We start from the raw sequence: 14561 nt of genomic DNA, 5'->3' as shown, positions 1-14561 counted from the left end.
ATCTGAGCCCCGGCAGCCCCCTATGACCCCTGTCCCGGCTCCCCCCCCCCCCAACCCCCCGCAATCCTCATGCGAGCCCTCGCACGAGCGTTTGCATGGGGGCCGCCTGCAGCTGCAGGAGGAGTGGCACGTCGTGGCGCTGGCTGTGGACAGACTTTTCCTTTGGGCTTTCCTGGTGCTGACGGGCGGCTGTGCCCTCGGCACCGGCCTGGACGCCGCCCTGCACCGGCCCCCCCCGCGCCCCTTCCCCTGAGACCCCCCCTGGACACCCAGCATCATCGTCGTCCCCCCCGAAACGGAGAGTCCCCGGCGGCCGTGGCCCTCAAAAAGTGTCAATAAAAGGGAAAAGATTCAACAAAACTTGTATTATGTGTCGGGGGGGGCATCTGGACACCTGGGTCCCCTCTGGGGGGGGGGGACAAGGGGGGGGGGCAGGCACCTGGGTCCCCCATCCCGGTGCACACTGGGAAGAGAGACCTTTGCCCAGCGGAGGCGAAGGGGGGGGACACGGCAGGGGGAGACATGGCGTCAGCGCATGGGGGGGCCATGGAATACCGAATCCGTCCCTGTGCTGCCTCTGACTGCCCCCAGCTCCTGGGAATGATCCGGGTACGGGGGGGGGGGGCCCAGGGGAGACACCCCCCCCCCCAAGAGGTGACACCCAGGAGTTTGGGGGGGACATGCAGCGTCTGGCACAGCCCAACCCCCCCTTGCCCCCCCCAGGCTCTGGCCGAGTTCGAGGAGATGCCGGAGCAAGTGGCCATTGGGGTGCCAGGTGAGCGTGACCTCTGTCCCCCCCCAATGACCTTTGCCCCCTCCCTGTGACCCCACTGACCCCTGTGACACCCCCACACCCCCCCCGTGACCCCCCCAGAGCTCATGGCTGGTGGCTTCTCGGGGACCCCCCTGTACCGGTGTCTGGTGGCTGAAGGTCCCGGTGAGAGATCAGGGGGACGCCCCCCCCCCCCCAGACCCCGACACCCTGCCCAAATCCCACTCTGAGCCCCCCCCCAGACCCCCCAAATCACCTCTGGGATTCTGATACCTCCCCAAGACCCCCCAAATCCCTCCCAGACACCCCCTCCCGACTCCTAGAACCCCCAAATCTCCCCCGACCCCCCCCTGACCTCCTGGGACGCCAAAACCCCTCAAGACGCCCCCCCCCAAATTCCCCCAGGGCTCCCCCAAGCTCTCCTGGGACCACCAGATACCCCCAGGACCCCCCCCAAATCCTCTCTGGGACCCCAATACACCCCCAAGGCCCCCCCAAATCCCTCCCAGATCCTTCCTGGGATCCCAAGACCCCCCCCAGACCCACCCCCCAAACCCTGATACCACCCAAATCCCCCCTGCTCCCCCCCCTAAATCCCTCCCAGACCCCTCCTGGGACCCCAAGACCCCCCCCAAATCCCCTCTGGATCCCTCCAGTGCCCTCCCAGGCACCCCATAACCCCCCCGGCCCCCCCTGACGCCTGGCCCAGGGGGGTCCTGCTGGGGTACGGCCTCTTCTTTGTCACCCACAGCACCCGCTGGGGGCCCAGCCTCTACCTGGAGGACCTGTACGTCGCCCCCCCACACCGCGGTAGGGACCCCGGCGTCCGGGTGACCCCCCCCATCCCCCCGGGGTGGGGACACCCCGATTTATGGTGTGTGTGTGTGTCCCCAAAGGGAAAGGCATCGGGTCCCAGCTGCTGAGTAAAATTGTGGAGGTAAAAATCTCCCCAGGCATCCAGGGGGGACACGACACACCCAAGGGTGAGGGGGGACCCCAGGCATTTGGGGGGGGACCCCAGTGTTTGCGGGGGGGACACCCAGGGGCCCATGAAGGACCCGAGGCGAGGGGTGGGACACCGCAGGCATTTGGGGGGACACCCGGCATTCTGGGGGGGCGTCCAGGAGGGACCCAAGGGTGGGGGGAACCCAGTATTTGGGGGGAGGGACCCAAGGTTGGGGGGACACCCAGACGTGCGGGCCCCCCCGCAGGCGGGGGTGGAGGCCGGCTGCCGCCGGCTGCGGCTGTCGGTGCTGGACTGGAACGAGACGGCCCGCCATTTCTACGGGGCGCGGGGGGGGCAGGAGGAGACCCCCGGGGGGTGGGACGGCGGCGGCCCCCGCTGCTTCGTCTTCCGCGGGGAGGCCCTCACCGCCCTGGCCGGGCCCCCCCCCGGTGTCGGCCCGGCCCGGCCCCAAGGACCCTGACGTCCCGGAGGGGGGGGGAAGGACGGACAGACGGACAGCCGGCCGTGCGGGCCCCCCCGCAGCCATCGAATAAAGCCCGGACCGCACCGGCTGTCACGTGGTCCGCGCCACCTCGGGGGGGATGTATCCCATGCTCCCCCGCGCCGGGGAAAGGGGGGGGTGTATCCCATGATCCCGCCCGATCCCGGGGTGGGAGGGGCCCTGCGCTCCCGTCTCCGCGGCGACCGCGCGGCGGCCAGGCGCGGGGCGGGGCTTCCGGCGGGGGGGCGGGGTCTCGGCCGGCGCGGGGCGGGGCCTCGCCGGGACAGAGGCGCGCCCCCTCGGCGGCTCCGCCCCCTTCCCCGCCCCGCCGCGGCGCCCGGTGATGACGCCATCGGGCGGCGCCGGTGGCTGCGGGGAGGCGGCGGTGGAGGGAGCCCGAGAGAGGCCGCCGCGCTCCCGGGGGTGAGCGGGGACCCGCCCCCCCCCCCCCCCGCGACCCCCCCCTCCCTCCCCGGCACCGGGGGGGCCTCGATGGGGGCTGCGAGGGGGCGGCCGGCACCGGGAGGGGGGCTCGGGGGGGAATAACGGGGGCCCGAGGCCGGGGAACGGGGCCTTGGGGGGGGGGGGACGGGGCTTCGGGGGGCTCGGGGGGGGGCAGCGGGGGCGCCTGGAGGCCGGAACGGGGCGCCTGGGGGGGTGTAGCGGGGATTTGGGGGGAGGGGGGTGCCGGGGGGTAACGGGGCGCTGGGGCCCCCCCGGCCCCGCCCTGTCGTCCCCCCCCCCAGGCGCTCGGAGCCATGAAGGAGGCGCTGGCGGCCCGTCAGCTGTGGGGGGGGGGGGCCGGGGGGGCCGCGGGAGGGACCCCCCCGCCGCGATCCCCCGTGGGGGGGTCCGGCGCAGCCCCCCCCCCCCGTCCCCCGGCGCCGCCCGCCGCCCCCCCCCCCCGCCCTGGGGCCCCGCGGCCGGTTCGGATGAGGAGGAGGAGGAGGAAGAAGAGGAAGGGGGCCCCGGGGGGGGTCGGCGCTGGGCCCCCCCGAAGTGGGGCCCCCCCCGGGGCACCGCCCTGGCCCCCCCCCGCCGGCGGGCCCCCCCCCGGCGCCGGCTGCGGGCGCTGCGGGCCCTGCGGATGCTGCTCTATGCCAAGGGGGGCGCCTGGGCCTTCCCCTGGAAGCGGGGGGCCCGGCGGAGGGGGGGGCCCCGCCGCAGGCCCCCCCCCTCGCTCTCCCCCGATGAGGAGGAGCGGGGGGGGCCCCCGGCCCCGCCCCCCCCTCCTGAGGTGCTGCCCCCTCCCCGCCTCCCACCCCCCCCCCTTGCTGCCCCCCCCTTCGGGGAGATGGAGCTTGGAGGGGACCCGGGGCTCGGGGGGCTCCTGGGGGCCCCCCCAGGGCTCGGCGGGGATGCAGGTGAGTGGGGGTATGGGGGGGGAGCCTGAATGCATGGGGGGCGGGTCGCTTGGGGCAGGGGGGGGGATCCTGGTCCCCACGTCACCCTGGGGTGGGGGGGAGCCGTATCCCGGGGGATGAGCTTGCATGGGCTGGGTGGGGGGCAAATCCTCTTGGGGGGGCACATTGGGGGTGGGTCCTGTCTCCCTGGGGGAGGTGTGACATCCAGGGGGCCCCAGATCCCGGGCGGGGGGGTGGCCCATTGCGTGGGGTTAAGTTCATGGGGCCCCCCGCCCCGGACCCTTTTGGAGTGGGAGGGCGGTTCTGCCCTGCCAGGTTTGGGGCACGCAGGGTCCCCGATTTTGGGGGGGGGGGGCTCCATTTTGAGGCTCCCTCTGAACCCCTTTTTGCCACCCCCACCCCTCCCCCAGGACCCCTCCCCAACGGTTTTGGGGCAGGGGCCCCCCCCAGTCCCCCCAGCAGCGCCGAAGCCGCCATCCTCATCAGTAACGTCTGCAGCGTGGCGGGGGGGGCCGAGGGGGGGCCCCGCCCCGACCCCCCCATTCCCCGGGGGGGGGCCCAAGCCAGCCCCTTGCGTGAGGAGCACGTCACCTGCGTCCAGAGTGAGTTGGGGCAGGGTGGGCCGGGGGGAGTGGGGAGTGTATTGGGGTATGGCCATCAGTAGGGACCAGAGTGAACCCCCGCTGCTCCTCCACTGGCAGGCATCCTGGACGAGTTCCTGCAGGCCTACGGCAGCCTCATCCCCGTCAGCGCCGACGAGGTGGTGGAGAAGCTGGAGGACATTTTCCAGCAGGAATTCAGCACCCCCCAAAGGTGGGGAGGGGGGGCCGGGGGGGGTATTTTGGGGAGGGGGCGGGGCTGGGCTGGACATCTGGGTGCCTGGGGGGGGGATAGGACTGATGAGTGGAGGTGGGGGGTGGCGATGCCTGGGTGTGTCCCCCTCTTGCAAGTTTGTGCAGGTGGGTTTGGGGGGGTCCTGGGGGGGGGTTGGGGGCACCAAACACCTGGGTCCCCCCCATGTCCCCTGCAGGAGAGGGGCTCAGGGTTGGTGGGGGGGGGGAATTCGGGACACTGGGGGGGCGGTTCAGGGTTTGGGGGGGGTTCGGGGTTCGGGGTTTGGGGGATTTTGGGGCGCTGGGGCCCCCCCCGCTGAGGCTGCCGCGCAGGCGGGGCTCGGTGCAGCAGCTGATGCAGTCGTACCAGCGGCTCCCCGGGAACGCGCTGCTCCGGGGCTTCCGCGTCAGCTACAAGCGGCATGTCCTGACCATGGACGACCTCCAGACGCTCTACGGCCCCAACTGGCTCAACGACCAGGTGGGGGGGGCGGGGGGGGCAGGGAGGGGGCGGGGGGGGCAGGTGAGGCCGAGCCCCCCCTGACCCCCCTGTTCTGCTCCAACCCCCCCCCTCCAGGTGATGAACATGTACGGGGACCTGGTGATGGATGCGGTGCCCGATAAGGTGGGAGGGGTCACAGAGCCCCGCCCCCCGCGAGGGGGGGGGTCACACGGCCCCACCCACCCCCCCATTGGGTTTTGGCGGGGGTCCCAGACCCACCTCCCCTCCCCCCCCAGGTTCACTTCTTCAACAGCTTTTTCTACGACAAACTGCGGACACGAGGCTACGAGGGGGTGCAGCGCTGGACCAAGAATGTGAGGGCAGGGCCCCGAGGGGCGGGGCTTAACAGGGCGGGGGCGGGAACGGGGGCGGGGCCTTGCGGTGGGTGGGGCCGCGGGGGGGCGTGGCACCGCTGGGCGGGTCGGAGGGATGGGGAGGGTAAAGGGGAGGGGGTGTGGCTTCTCATGGGGGTGTGGCTTCTAGGGGGAGTGGCTACTGGAGGGACTGGCTTCTGAGAGGGTGGAGCCCAAGGGGCCGCAGTGTTGGGCCAATGATATAAAGGGGGGGGGGCCCTGTGGTAGGGGTGGGGCTATGGAATGGCTGGAGGCAGCAGGGTGAGGCGATCCTTTGTGGGCGGAGCCTGTGCGGCTGGGGGCGTGACCCGGGCTGCGTTCCTCGTGGGAGGGGCGGGGTGCATCAGGAGGGGGCATGTCCTGGACTGCTGTGGGCGGGGCCAGCCCCCCTACCAAAGCTGTGCAGCTCCTCTCAGGGAGCTGGGGGTGGGGTGGGGGGCGTGCCCTGCGCTGACCCCACCCCCCCGTCTGCAGGTGGACATTTTTGGGAAGGAGCTGCTGCTGATCCCCATCCACCTGGAGGTTCACTGGTCCCTGGTGGCCGTCGACGTCGCCCGCCGCCGCATCACCTACTTCGACTCCCAGCGCACCCTCAACCGCCGCTGCCCCAAGGTGGGCGGGGCCGAGGGGGGCGGGGCCAGCCCCTGGGCGTGCCTGTGCACCCTGCACTGGCAAGCGGGGAGGAGTGGGAGGGGCTGGTGTGGGCGGGGCCTGGGACAGAGGGGGTGGGGCCAAGGGAGAATGTGAGGGGCATAGAGGGTGTGTGGGGGTGGAGCTTAGCGTGAGGGGCGGGGCCTGGGCTGGGGGCGGAGCTTCCCTCGCTTGGGGGTGGAGCCAGGCTATGTGCAGGGGTGGGGCATGGTGGTGTGGCCTGGGCCAGGGGTGGAGTTTGGCTCTGCTGGGGGTGGAGCTTCCCTAGGGCTATGGGGTGGGGCCTGTTCCCTGGAGGGGTGGGGCCTGTTCCACGGAGGGGCGGGGCCTGTTCCCCCTGTGGGCAAGCTTTGATGGGAGCTCTAAGAACCAGCCGTGGGTAAGGGGTGGGGGTGTGGCCTGGCTCACTCCAGGGGCGTGGCCTCTCGGGGGAGGTGTGGCCTATCCCAGGCCCTGCCCCACACTGACCCCGCCCCCACGGCAGCACATCTGCCGGTACCTGCAGGCCGAGGCCGACAAGAAGGAGCGCCCCGACTTCCGGGAGGGCTGGCGGGGGGCCTTCAAGATGGTAAGCCCCTGCCCCACCCCTGGCGGATCCCCCCGATGTCTGGGTGTCCCCCCCCCCAAAGCCTAGGCCCCTCCCGCGGTCTCATTTTTCTGCCCCTCCCCCTAGAATGTTGCCCGCCAGAACAACGACAGCGACTGCGGGGCCTTCGTGCTGCAGGTGGGGGGGGTGAGGGGGCAGGGTGTGGGACTCCCTGGGGCAACTGGGGCCTTTTGGGGGGGCTGGGGGGCCTCTGAGGTGGGGGGGGGGGACACGGCAGGGGACACAGGGACGTTAGGGGGGAACAGGGGGGCCACAGGAGCTCTGGGGGGGATCATGGGGGGATATTGGGGGACACAGGGGGGACACGAGCTTGAGGGGGTTCCTTGGGGGGGTGTCAAGGACTACAGGGGGTCATGGGGGGGCAGGACCTCTTGCGGGGGAGACTGAGGGATGGGGGGGGGCTAAGGGATATGGGGGGGGGGGGCACAAGGTCTCATGGGAGCAGTTGGGGATGGCTGGCCATCCCCAGAGCTGTGTGGAGCAGGGAGGGGACTAGGGCAGACCTACCCCCCCCACCTTGTTTGTGACCACCCCCCATTGCCCCCCCCGCCAGTACTGCAAGTTCCTGGCGCTGGGGCGGCCGTTCAGCTTCACGCAGCAGGACATGCCCCAGCTCCGGCGGCTGATGTACAAGGAGCTGTGTCACTGCAAGCTGTCCCTCTGAGGGGGGGGTGCGGGGGGTGCGGGGGGGGACCACACACATGGGGGGGGGCACAACCCCCACATACACCCCCCCGACCCCCCCCTCCACACTCCCCTCCCCAGCCGGGCCGGGGGGGTTTTGTACGGATGGCACTGGGCCGGGAATAAACGGTGACATTTGGAGATGGTGTGATGGGGGTTATTTTTTGGGGGGGGGGGGCACGGGGGAGGGCGGGGAGGTGGTTGTGGGGGGCAGTTGGGGGATGGTTGGGGGGGGCATTTGGGCACGGGGGGGCACAGAGCAGACCTGGGGGGGGAGGGGGATGCGGGTTGGGGGGCTGGGGGGGGTCAGGGATGGAAGGGGGAGGTTTGGGGGACACGGGGGGGGACTTTAGGGGCCTGGGGAGGGCGTTTGGGGTGCGGGGGGACACAGAGCGGACGTAGGGGGGGTTCAGGGCCGGGGGGGGATTTGGGGGACCCGGGGGAGGGGGTGGGGGCACACACAAAGGGCCCCCCCCAGCCGCGCGCGTCCGCCCACGTGGTGCCTCCGCGCCCCGCCCTTTCCGCCGCCCGGCCCCGCCCCTTTCCCCCCTCCTTCGTTCCCTCCCATTGGGCCCCTCCCCGGCCAATGGCGGCGCGGCCCCGTTGGCGCCGGCGGGAGGAGAGCGAGGGGGGGAGGGGGAGGGAGAGAGGGAGTGGGGGCGTGGCCGCCGGGCGACGCCCAATGGGCGCGCGCCGGGGGCGGGGCCGGGCGCCGGCTATAAGGGCGCGCGCGGGCGGGCGGGGCCCCGAGGCCGCCGAGGATGTCAGCGAGTCAGGAGAGCCGGTGCGGGGGGGGGGGGGGGAGCGGGCCGGGGGGGGGGCACCGGGCACCGGGAGGGGACGGGGACGGGGACACCGCCACCGGGGGGAGCAGCGGCGGGGGGGCCGGGGAAAGCGGGGAGGGCGGGGGTCCCCCGGGCGGCTGCCCACACCCCTGCGTGTCCGTGTCCCGTCCCGTCCCCCCGGAGCTCCCCGCCCTCCCCCGGTTCCCCCCCCCCCCTTTTCCCCGGTCCCGGTTTTTCCCTCCCGTCCCCCCCCGCCACCACGTGGGAGGCGCCGCCGCGCGCGCGCGCCCATTGTCCCTCTGGCCGGGCACGCGGCGCTGACGTCACCCGCCGCCCGCCGCCCCCATTGGCTGCGCCGGGTGGGGGGGGGAGAAGGAGCGAGCGGAGGGGGGGGGAGGGACTTCCGGCGTCACCACGTGGAGGAGCGCGCGGCCGGGGTGGGGGGGGAGGCGGGTTCGGCTTCCGGGTGAGGGGCGGCGGCGGGCGGAAGTGGGGTGGGGGCTCAGAGGTCAGGGGTCAACCGAGGTGTTGTCCCGGCAGGCCCCGCGACAGCGGCCCCGAGGGGATGGAGCCGGATGGCATCATCGAGGTGAGGGGGGGGAACTGGGAGGGGCTGGGGCCAAACTGGGAGGGACTGGGCGAGTTTAGAACCAAACTGGGACGGACTGGGAGGGGTTAGAGCCAAACTTGGATGGACTGGAAGGGTTAGAGCCACACTGGGAGCGACTGGGTGGGGTTAGAGGGAAACTAGGAGGAACTGGGAGGGCTTAGAGCCAAACTGGGACAGACTGGGAGGGGTTAGAGCCGAACTGGGGTGGACTGGGAGGGGATAGACCCGAACTGGGATGAACTGGGAGGGGTTAGAGTGAAACTGGGAGGGCTTAGAGACAAACTGGGGTGGACTGGGAGGGGTTAGTGGGAAACTAGGAGGAACTGGCAGGGGTTAGAGCCAAACTGGGATGGACTGGAGGGGTTCGCGTGGGACTGGGAGGGGCTAGAGCCAAACTGAAGTGAAGTGGGCTGTTCAGGGCAGGGGGGTGGGACAGTGGCTGGGCAGGACTGGGAGCAACTGGGCGATCCTGGAGGGCGGGGGCTGTTCTGGGGCACTGGGTGGTCACTGGGGGGTTACTGGGAGCACTGGGTGACACCCCCCCGCCCCCACAGAGCAACTGGCACGAGGTGGTCGACAGCTTCGACGAGATGAACCTCTCAGAAGCGCTGCTGCGCGGGATCTACGCCTACGGCTTTGAGAAACCCTCCGCCATCCAGCAGCGCGCCATCCTGCCCTGCATCAAGGGTACGGCCGCCTCACGGCCGCCCCATAACCAGCGCACGCCGCCCCAGAACTGAGCCGCCCTGACCCATAACTAACACGCGGCTCTGCCATCCTGCCCTGCATCAAGGGTTCTGCCCCACACTGCCCCATCTTGCCTCAAGACGGGGCCGTGGGGTCTTGGATCTGCCCCAGGGCCCCCCATAAGTGCTCCATAACCCCCCAGGGTCCTACTGCGCTCCCTGGGACCCCCATACCTGTCCCACAGATCCCCTGTGGTCTTCGGGACCCCTGTAAGTGCCCGATAACCCTGCAGACCCCCAGAAGTGCCCGATAGCTCCCTGGTAGTTGTCCCACAGTCCCTGGGACCCCTATGACTGCCCCACAGTGCTGGGGACACCCTTAAGCACCCCATAGCCCCCCCTAGTGCTCCTGTTGCCTTTGGAACCCCCCCCAGAGCTGCCCCTCAGCTCCCCCATGGCCCTAGACATCCCTACAACCCCCCCAACCCACATTTCCCCCCCCCAGCTGCCTGTGAGCCCCACAACACACCCCAGCACCCCATATGCCCCCTGTCCCAACCCCCCAGCCTCCTGTATTGCCCCATATCCACCCCCCAGCTCCTTGTCCCTGACCTATGTGCCCCCCAATATCGCCCCACACACCCCCCGTGTACCCCCCTGACCCCCCTGCTCCCCCTCCAGGCTACGACGTCATCGCGCAGGCACAGTCGGGGACGGGGAAGACGGCCACCTTTGCCATCTCCATCCTGCAGCAGATCGAGCTCGATCTCAAAGCCACCCAGGCCCTGGTGCTGGCGCCCACCCGGGAGCTCGCCCAGCAGGTAATCCCCCTGCAGACCAGCACAAACCAGTGCAGGCCAGTACAAACCACTACAGACCAGTAGAAACCACTACAGATGAGTATAGGCCAGTCTGGAGCAGCCCCCGCCGCCTGGGCAGGGCGGTGCCATCCATGGTGCCGGTCCCAAATCCGGTGGGGGCAGAGTGGCCGCTCCCAGTTCATCCCAGTACGACCCAGTGGCCGCTGCTGGTTCATGCCTGGGGCACAGGGGCTGCGGTGGGGAGGGCCTGTGGGGCAGCTATAGGGGGGTCTATAGGAAGGCTGTGGGGCAGCTGTGGGGACCCATGGGGGGGCTGTGAGGTCCTAGGGGAGCTCTGGGGTGCCTATAGGGCCTATGGGTGTGTCTGTAGGGTGCCCTGGGGGGTCCTTAAAGCATCTATAGGGTCCTTGGGGTATCTAGATTGTGGGGGACTTTGGGGTGTCTGGGGAGGGGTGTCTCTGAGGGATCTTCGGGGCATCTATAGGGTGCTTGGGTTATCTATGGGGTGCCTATAGGGTGCCCTGGGGTGTCTGCAGGGCCACGGGGTGAGTCCCTGGGGCATCTATAGGGTCTCTGGGGTTCTTGGGGCAGCTTGGCATTAGCTGTAGGGGATCTCTAGGGGGCTCTGGGGTGTCTGTGGCAGCTTTGGGGTGTCAGGGGGGCTCTGGGTGGGTCTTTGGGGCATCTATGGGTCTCTGAGGGACCTATAGGGTGATGTCTGGGGACTCCCTGGTAGTTCGTGGGGTGTCCGTAGGATCTGGGGGGTGTTTGTGGGCTCGTGGGAGGGTCATGGAGTGGGGGGAAGGTTTCCCGCTGATGACCTCACACCCTGCAATGATGTCACGGGCCGTCTAGATCCAGAAGGTGGTGATGGCGCTGGGCGATTACATGGGGGCCTCCTGCCATGCCTGCATCGGTGGCACCAACGTTCGTGCCGAGGTGCAGAAGCTGCAGCTGGAAGCGCCGCATATCATCGTCGGCACGCCGGGCCGCGTCTTCGACATGCTCAACCGCCGCTACCTCTGTGAGCTCCTGGGCCCCAAAACCTCCCCGAGCGGCCCCAGACTCCCACAAATTGTCCCAAGTGGCCCCAAATCTCTCTCCAAACGTCCCTTGAGTGTGCTCTCCTTGGCCCCAGACGTCCCCCAGCAGCCCCAAACAGACCCAAATGTCCCTAAACCTCCCCTCAGTCATCTGCCCTTGGACCAAAATGTCCCCAAATCTCTCTTCAACCATCTCCACTTGGCCCTAAATGTCCCCAAACATCCCCAAATCTCTCTCCAAACAGCCCCTGCTGCCCTCCTGCCTCCCCATTGTCCCCAAGTGACCCCAGATGTCACCAGAGCCGCCTCGTGTGTCCCTCCAGTGTCACCGCATGGCCCTGTGGGACCCCAAAATGTCCCCCTCGTGCCCCCCCGGTGTCCCCAAATGCCTCCTTAGTGTCCCCATGGCACCCCAAATGCCCCCCCGCCGCCCTGAGTGCCCCACACATCCCTGAGTCCCTTCCACAGGGACCCTCACGTGTCTCCCCACACCAGATCCCCCCCCATCATGTCTCTTTCCCCCACCACCACACTGTAGTGTCCCCGGGGGGGCTCTGTGTCCCCAAGAGGGGGTCCTTGTGTCCCTGGGGCGGGTCAGTGCCCCCCCGGCCACCCGCTGATGACCTCGTGCGTGTCACCTGACCCTGCGGGGGGGGGCCCGGCCCTGCGTCCTGCCTGGCCGGTGCCACCGACCCCACAGGGGCTGATCATGGTGCCAGGGCTGAGGGTGGCCCCGGGCGGGGGGGGGGGGATCCAGGACCCCCCTGCTCCTTCCAGGAAACCCCCTGACCCCCCCCCACCCCCTCCCAGCCCCCAAGTTCATTAAGATGTTCGTGCTGGATGAGGCTGATGAGATGCTGAGTCGGGGCTTCAAGGACCAAATCTACGACATTTTCCAGAAGCTGAGCGGGAACACGCAGGTGGGGGGGACACGGGGGGCCCGGGGTGGGGGGGGGGGTGGCGGGTGCCCCATGGCCCTGCACCCCCTTGTGGGAGGGGGCCACGGTCCCCTTCCCCCCCCCCCCACAGGCCGGCCCCCTCCCGTCTCCCTGGGCTGAGCCATGGGCCGGCTTGGGGGGGCTCTGGTGTGCTGGGGGAGGGGGTGGGGTGGGGATTTGGGTGGGGTGGGGATTTGGGGGTCCCACAGAGGGTTTGGAGGGGGTTTATGGAGTCTCGTGAAGGATTTGGGGGGGGTGGTTATGGGGAGGGGGGGTCTCAGGACAGGCTGGGGGGGTTACGGGGGCACCAGGGGGTGTTTATGGCGGGGGGGGGGTCCCAATATTGGGGGAGTGCTGAGCCTCCAGAGACAATGTGGGGGGTCTGTCAGCCCCCCCCCCGCCCCCGCCTTTATCCTGCCCCATGCCAGTTTGGTGCTGCTGTGGCGGTGCCTGTCTGTGGGGTCCTGGGGAGCATTTTGGGGGTCCTGGGGTGGGGGGGGGTGGGGGTTGAGGGTCCCAGGGGGTGTTGGGGGGACCCAGAGACTCGTTGGGGATCCCAGTGTTTGTCGTGGGTCCCAGGAGGGTTTGTTGGGGGTCCCAGTGGGTCCTGGGGGGGGTTCCGGGGGTCCGTGCCCCCCGCCCCCCCCCGGTCTGACCCCCGCCCCCCAGGTGGTGCTGCTGTCGGCCACGATGCCCCTGGACGTGCTGGAGGTGACCAAGAAGTTCATGCGGGAGCCGATCCGCATCCTGGTGAAGAAGGAGGAGCTGACGCTGGAGGGGATCCGCCAGTTCTACATCAATGTGGAGCGGGAGGTGAGGGGGGGGATGCCGGGGGGACACACACACTCCGGGGGGACGGCGCTCTCAACCCCAGCATGGTCCATGGATTTGTGGGGCGCCCCGTGGCCCCCCCGCAGTGATCCCATGCCAGAGCGATCCCACACCCCCCTGAAACCATGGGCCACCCCTGGGATGTGGGGCTGGTCCCTGAGCGGGGGGGACACGTGTCTCCTTCCCTCCCCCCCCACCAGAATGGGGCAGGGGGGGCAGCTGTGGGGCGGTTTGTGGCCGTGTGGGGCAGGTAGCGCAGTTGTGAGGTGCTGTGGGGCAGAGGCATGCTCGTGGAGCGGTGTGGGTTGCCGTGGGTCAGTCCGTGGGTCTGCCCCCCCCAGGAGTGGAAGCTGGACACGCTGTGCGACCTGTACGAGACGCTGACCATCACGCAGGCTGTCATCTTCATCAACACCCGCCGCAAGGTGGACTGGCTGACGGAGAAGATGCACGCCCGCGACTTCACCGTCTCTGCCATGGTGGGGGCATGGGGCGGGGCAGGGCGGGGCCAGACACGTGGGTGTTGTCCCCCTCCTCCCCCAACGCCCCTCTCTGTTCCCCACTCCTCCCCCCCAGCACGGTGACATGGACCAGAAGGAACGCGACGTCATCATGAGGGAATTCCGCTCCGGCTCCAGCCGGGTCCTCATCACCACCGACCTGCTGGTGAGGGGGGGGCAGGGGGAGGGCACCCCTCCTCCACCCCGGACCCTGCCCCTCCCCCACCCCTGACCCCTCCCCCCCCCCAGGCACGCGGGATCGACGTCCAGCAAGTGTCGCTTGTCATCAACTACGACCTGCCCACCAACCGCGAGAACTACATCCACCGGTGAGGGAGGGGGGTCCAAAGGGGAGCCAAAAGTTGGGGGGGGGAGGGGCGGTTGTCTGGGGGGGCAATTTGGGAGTTTGGGGGCGAGCCACATGTTGGGGGGAGCCCTTTGATATCTTGGAGGGGGGGACGGGGCACCCCCATCTGAGGGACCCACGGGTTTGGGGCTGGGGAGGGGCACGGCACGCTCCCTGGTGTGGGGGAGGGGAAAGGATGACCAGATCCCTCCCCCACCTCCAGGATCGGGCGGGGCGGGCGGTTCGGGCGCAAGGGCGTGGCCATCAACATGGTGACAGAGGAGGACAAACGGACGCTGCGGGACATCGAGACCTTCTACAACACGGCCATCGAGGAGATGCCGCTCAACGTCGCCGACCTCATCTGAGGGGGGGTGTGGGGGGGCGTGTGCCCCTCCCCCACCCACCCCCGGGGGCCCATCCCCCTCCCCCACCCCTTTTCTTTTTCTTGGGGTTGGTTTTTTTGGTGTTTTGTTTTTTTTTTTGGTCTTTTGAATAAACGTCACTTTTTGGGGGTGACAAATCCCACCCCCCCCATGGGGGAACCCGGGTGTCCTGTGGGATCGCCCCTCCCCCATCTGCCCCCCCCAGAGGGAACCCAGGCGTCCGGGGCTGCCCCCCTCCCCCACCCCCTTTTGTAACGTTTATTTATTGGAATAAAAGCGACTTTGGGAAAAAAAAAGTCATGGCTTGTTGGGGGGATGGGAGGGGGACAGAGACCCTGGTATGGGGTAGGGGTCCCGCAAGACACCCCCCCCCCAACCCCTCCCTGGGGCAGGGAACATAC

General features: G+C 69.6%; 4 protein-coding genes across 6 annotated transcripts in view; all 4 read left to right on the top strand.

Annotated features, from left to right (window-relative positions):
• The window catches only part of CHRNB1 (cholinergic receptor nicotinic beta 1 subunit), a 4610-nt gene extending 4256 nt beyond the window's left edge, over window positions 1–354 (top strand). Inside the window, 1 exon segment of the mRNA XM_069801298.1 lies at window positions 8–354. Within this exon segment, the coding sequence (XP_069657399.1) occupies window positions 8–253 (246 nt within the window). The 3' untranslated portion in view covers window positions 254–354.
• A 165-nt stretch (window positions 355–519) lies between these two features.
• On the top strand, window positions 520–1660 carry SAT2 (spermidine/spermine N1-acetyltransferase family member 2). The gene is made up of 4 exons (XM_069799686.1): window positions 520–609; window positions 724–775; window positions 875–937; window positions 1524–1660. Exons 1-4 carry the CDS (start codon window positions 523–525, stop codon window positions 1604–1606), a joined length of 285 nt encoding a protein of 94 aa, XP_069655787.1. The 5' UTR covers window positions 520–522; the 3' UTR covers window positions 1607–1660.
• Window positions 1661–2492: 832 nt separating this feature from the next.
• On the top strand, window positions 2493–7355 carry SENP3 (SUMO specific peptidase 3). Of its 3 annotated transcripts, none has more exons than XM_069799684.1 (11): window positions 2493–2643; window positions 2967–3584; window positions 3995–4186; window positions 4286–4397; window positions 4751–4898; window positions 4995–5042; window positions 5156–5233; window positions 5747–5884; window positions 6429–6491; window positions 6597–6647; window positions 7084–7355. In XM_069799684.1, the coding sequence occupies exons 2-11, from the start codon at window positions 3308–3310 to the stop codon at window positions 7192–7194; spliced, it is 1218 nt and encodes a 405-aa protein (XP_069655785.1). In that variant the 5' UTR covers window positions 2493–2643; window positions 2967–3307; the 3' UTR covers window positions 7195–7355. The 3 variants fall into 3 exon arrangements, with proteins under 3 accessions (XP_069655785.1, XP_069655786.1, XP_069655784.1); XM_069799683.1 differs by having other exon boundaries at window positions 2494–2643; window positions 6408–6491; XM_069799685.1 differs by lacking the exon at window positions 4995–5042 and having other exon boundaries at window positions 6408–6491.
• Window positions 7356–7907: 552 nt separating this feature from the next.
• EIF4A1 (eukaryotic translation initiation factor 4A1) lies at window positions 7908–14456 on the top strand. The gene is made up of 11 exons (XM_069799681.1): window positions 7908–7998; window positions 8540–8588; window positions 9164–9296; window positions 9977–10116; window positions 10972–11140; window positions 11970–12079; window positions 12767–12910; window positions 13270–13407; window positions 13505–13594; window positions 13678–13757; window positions 13998–14456. Exons 1-11 carry the CDS (start codon window positions 7976–7978, stop codon window positions 14140–14142), a joined length of 1221 nt encoding a protein of 406 aa, XP_069655782.1. The 5' UTR covers window positions 7908–7975; the 3' UTR covers window positions 14143–14456.
• Window positions 14457–14561: the final 105 nt, after the last annotated feature.

The sequence above is a fragment of the Haliaeetus albicilla genome, chromosome 13 (genome assembly GCF_947461875.1).
Source record: "Haliaeetus albicilla chromosome 13, bHalAlb1.1, whole genome shotgun sequence".
Classification (NCBI taxonomy): Eukaryota; Metazoa; Chordata; class Aves; order Accipitriformes; family Accipitridae; genus Haliaeetus; species Haliaeetus albicilla.
Note: the sequence above shows the minus strand (reverse complement) of the source record. Positions and strands in the feature narration are given on the sequence as shown.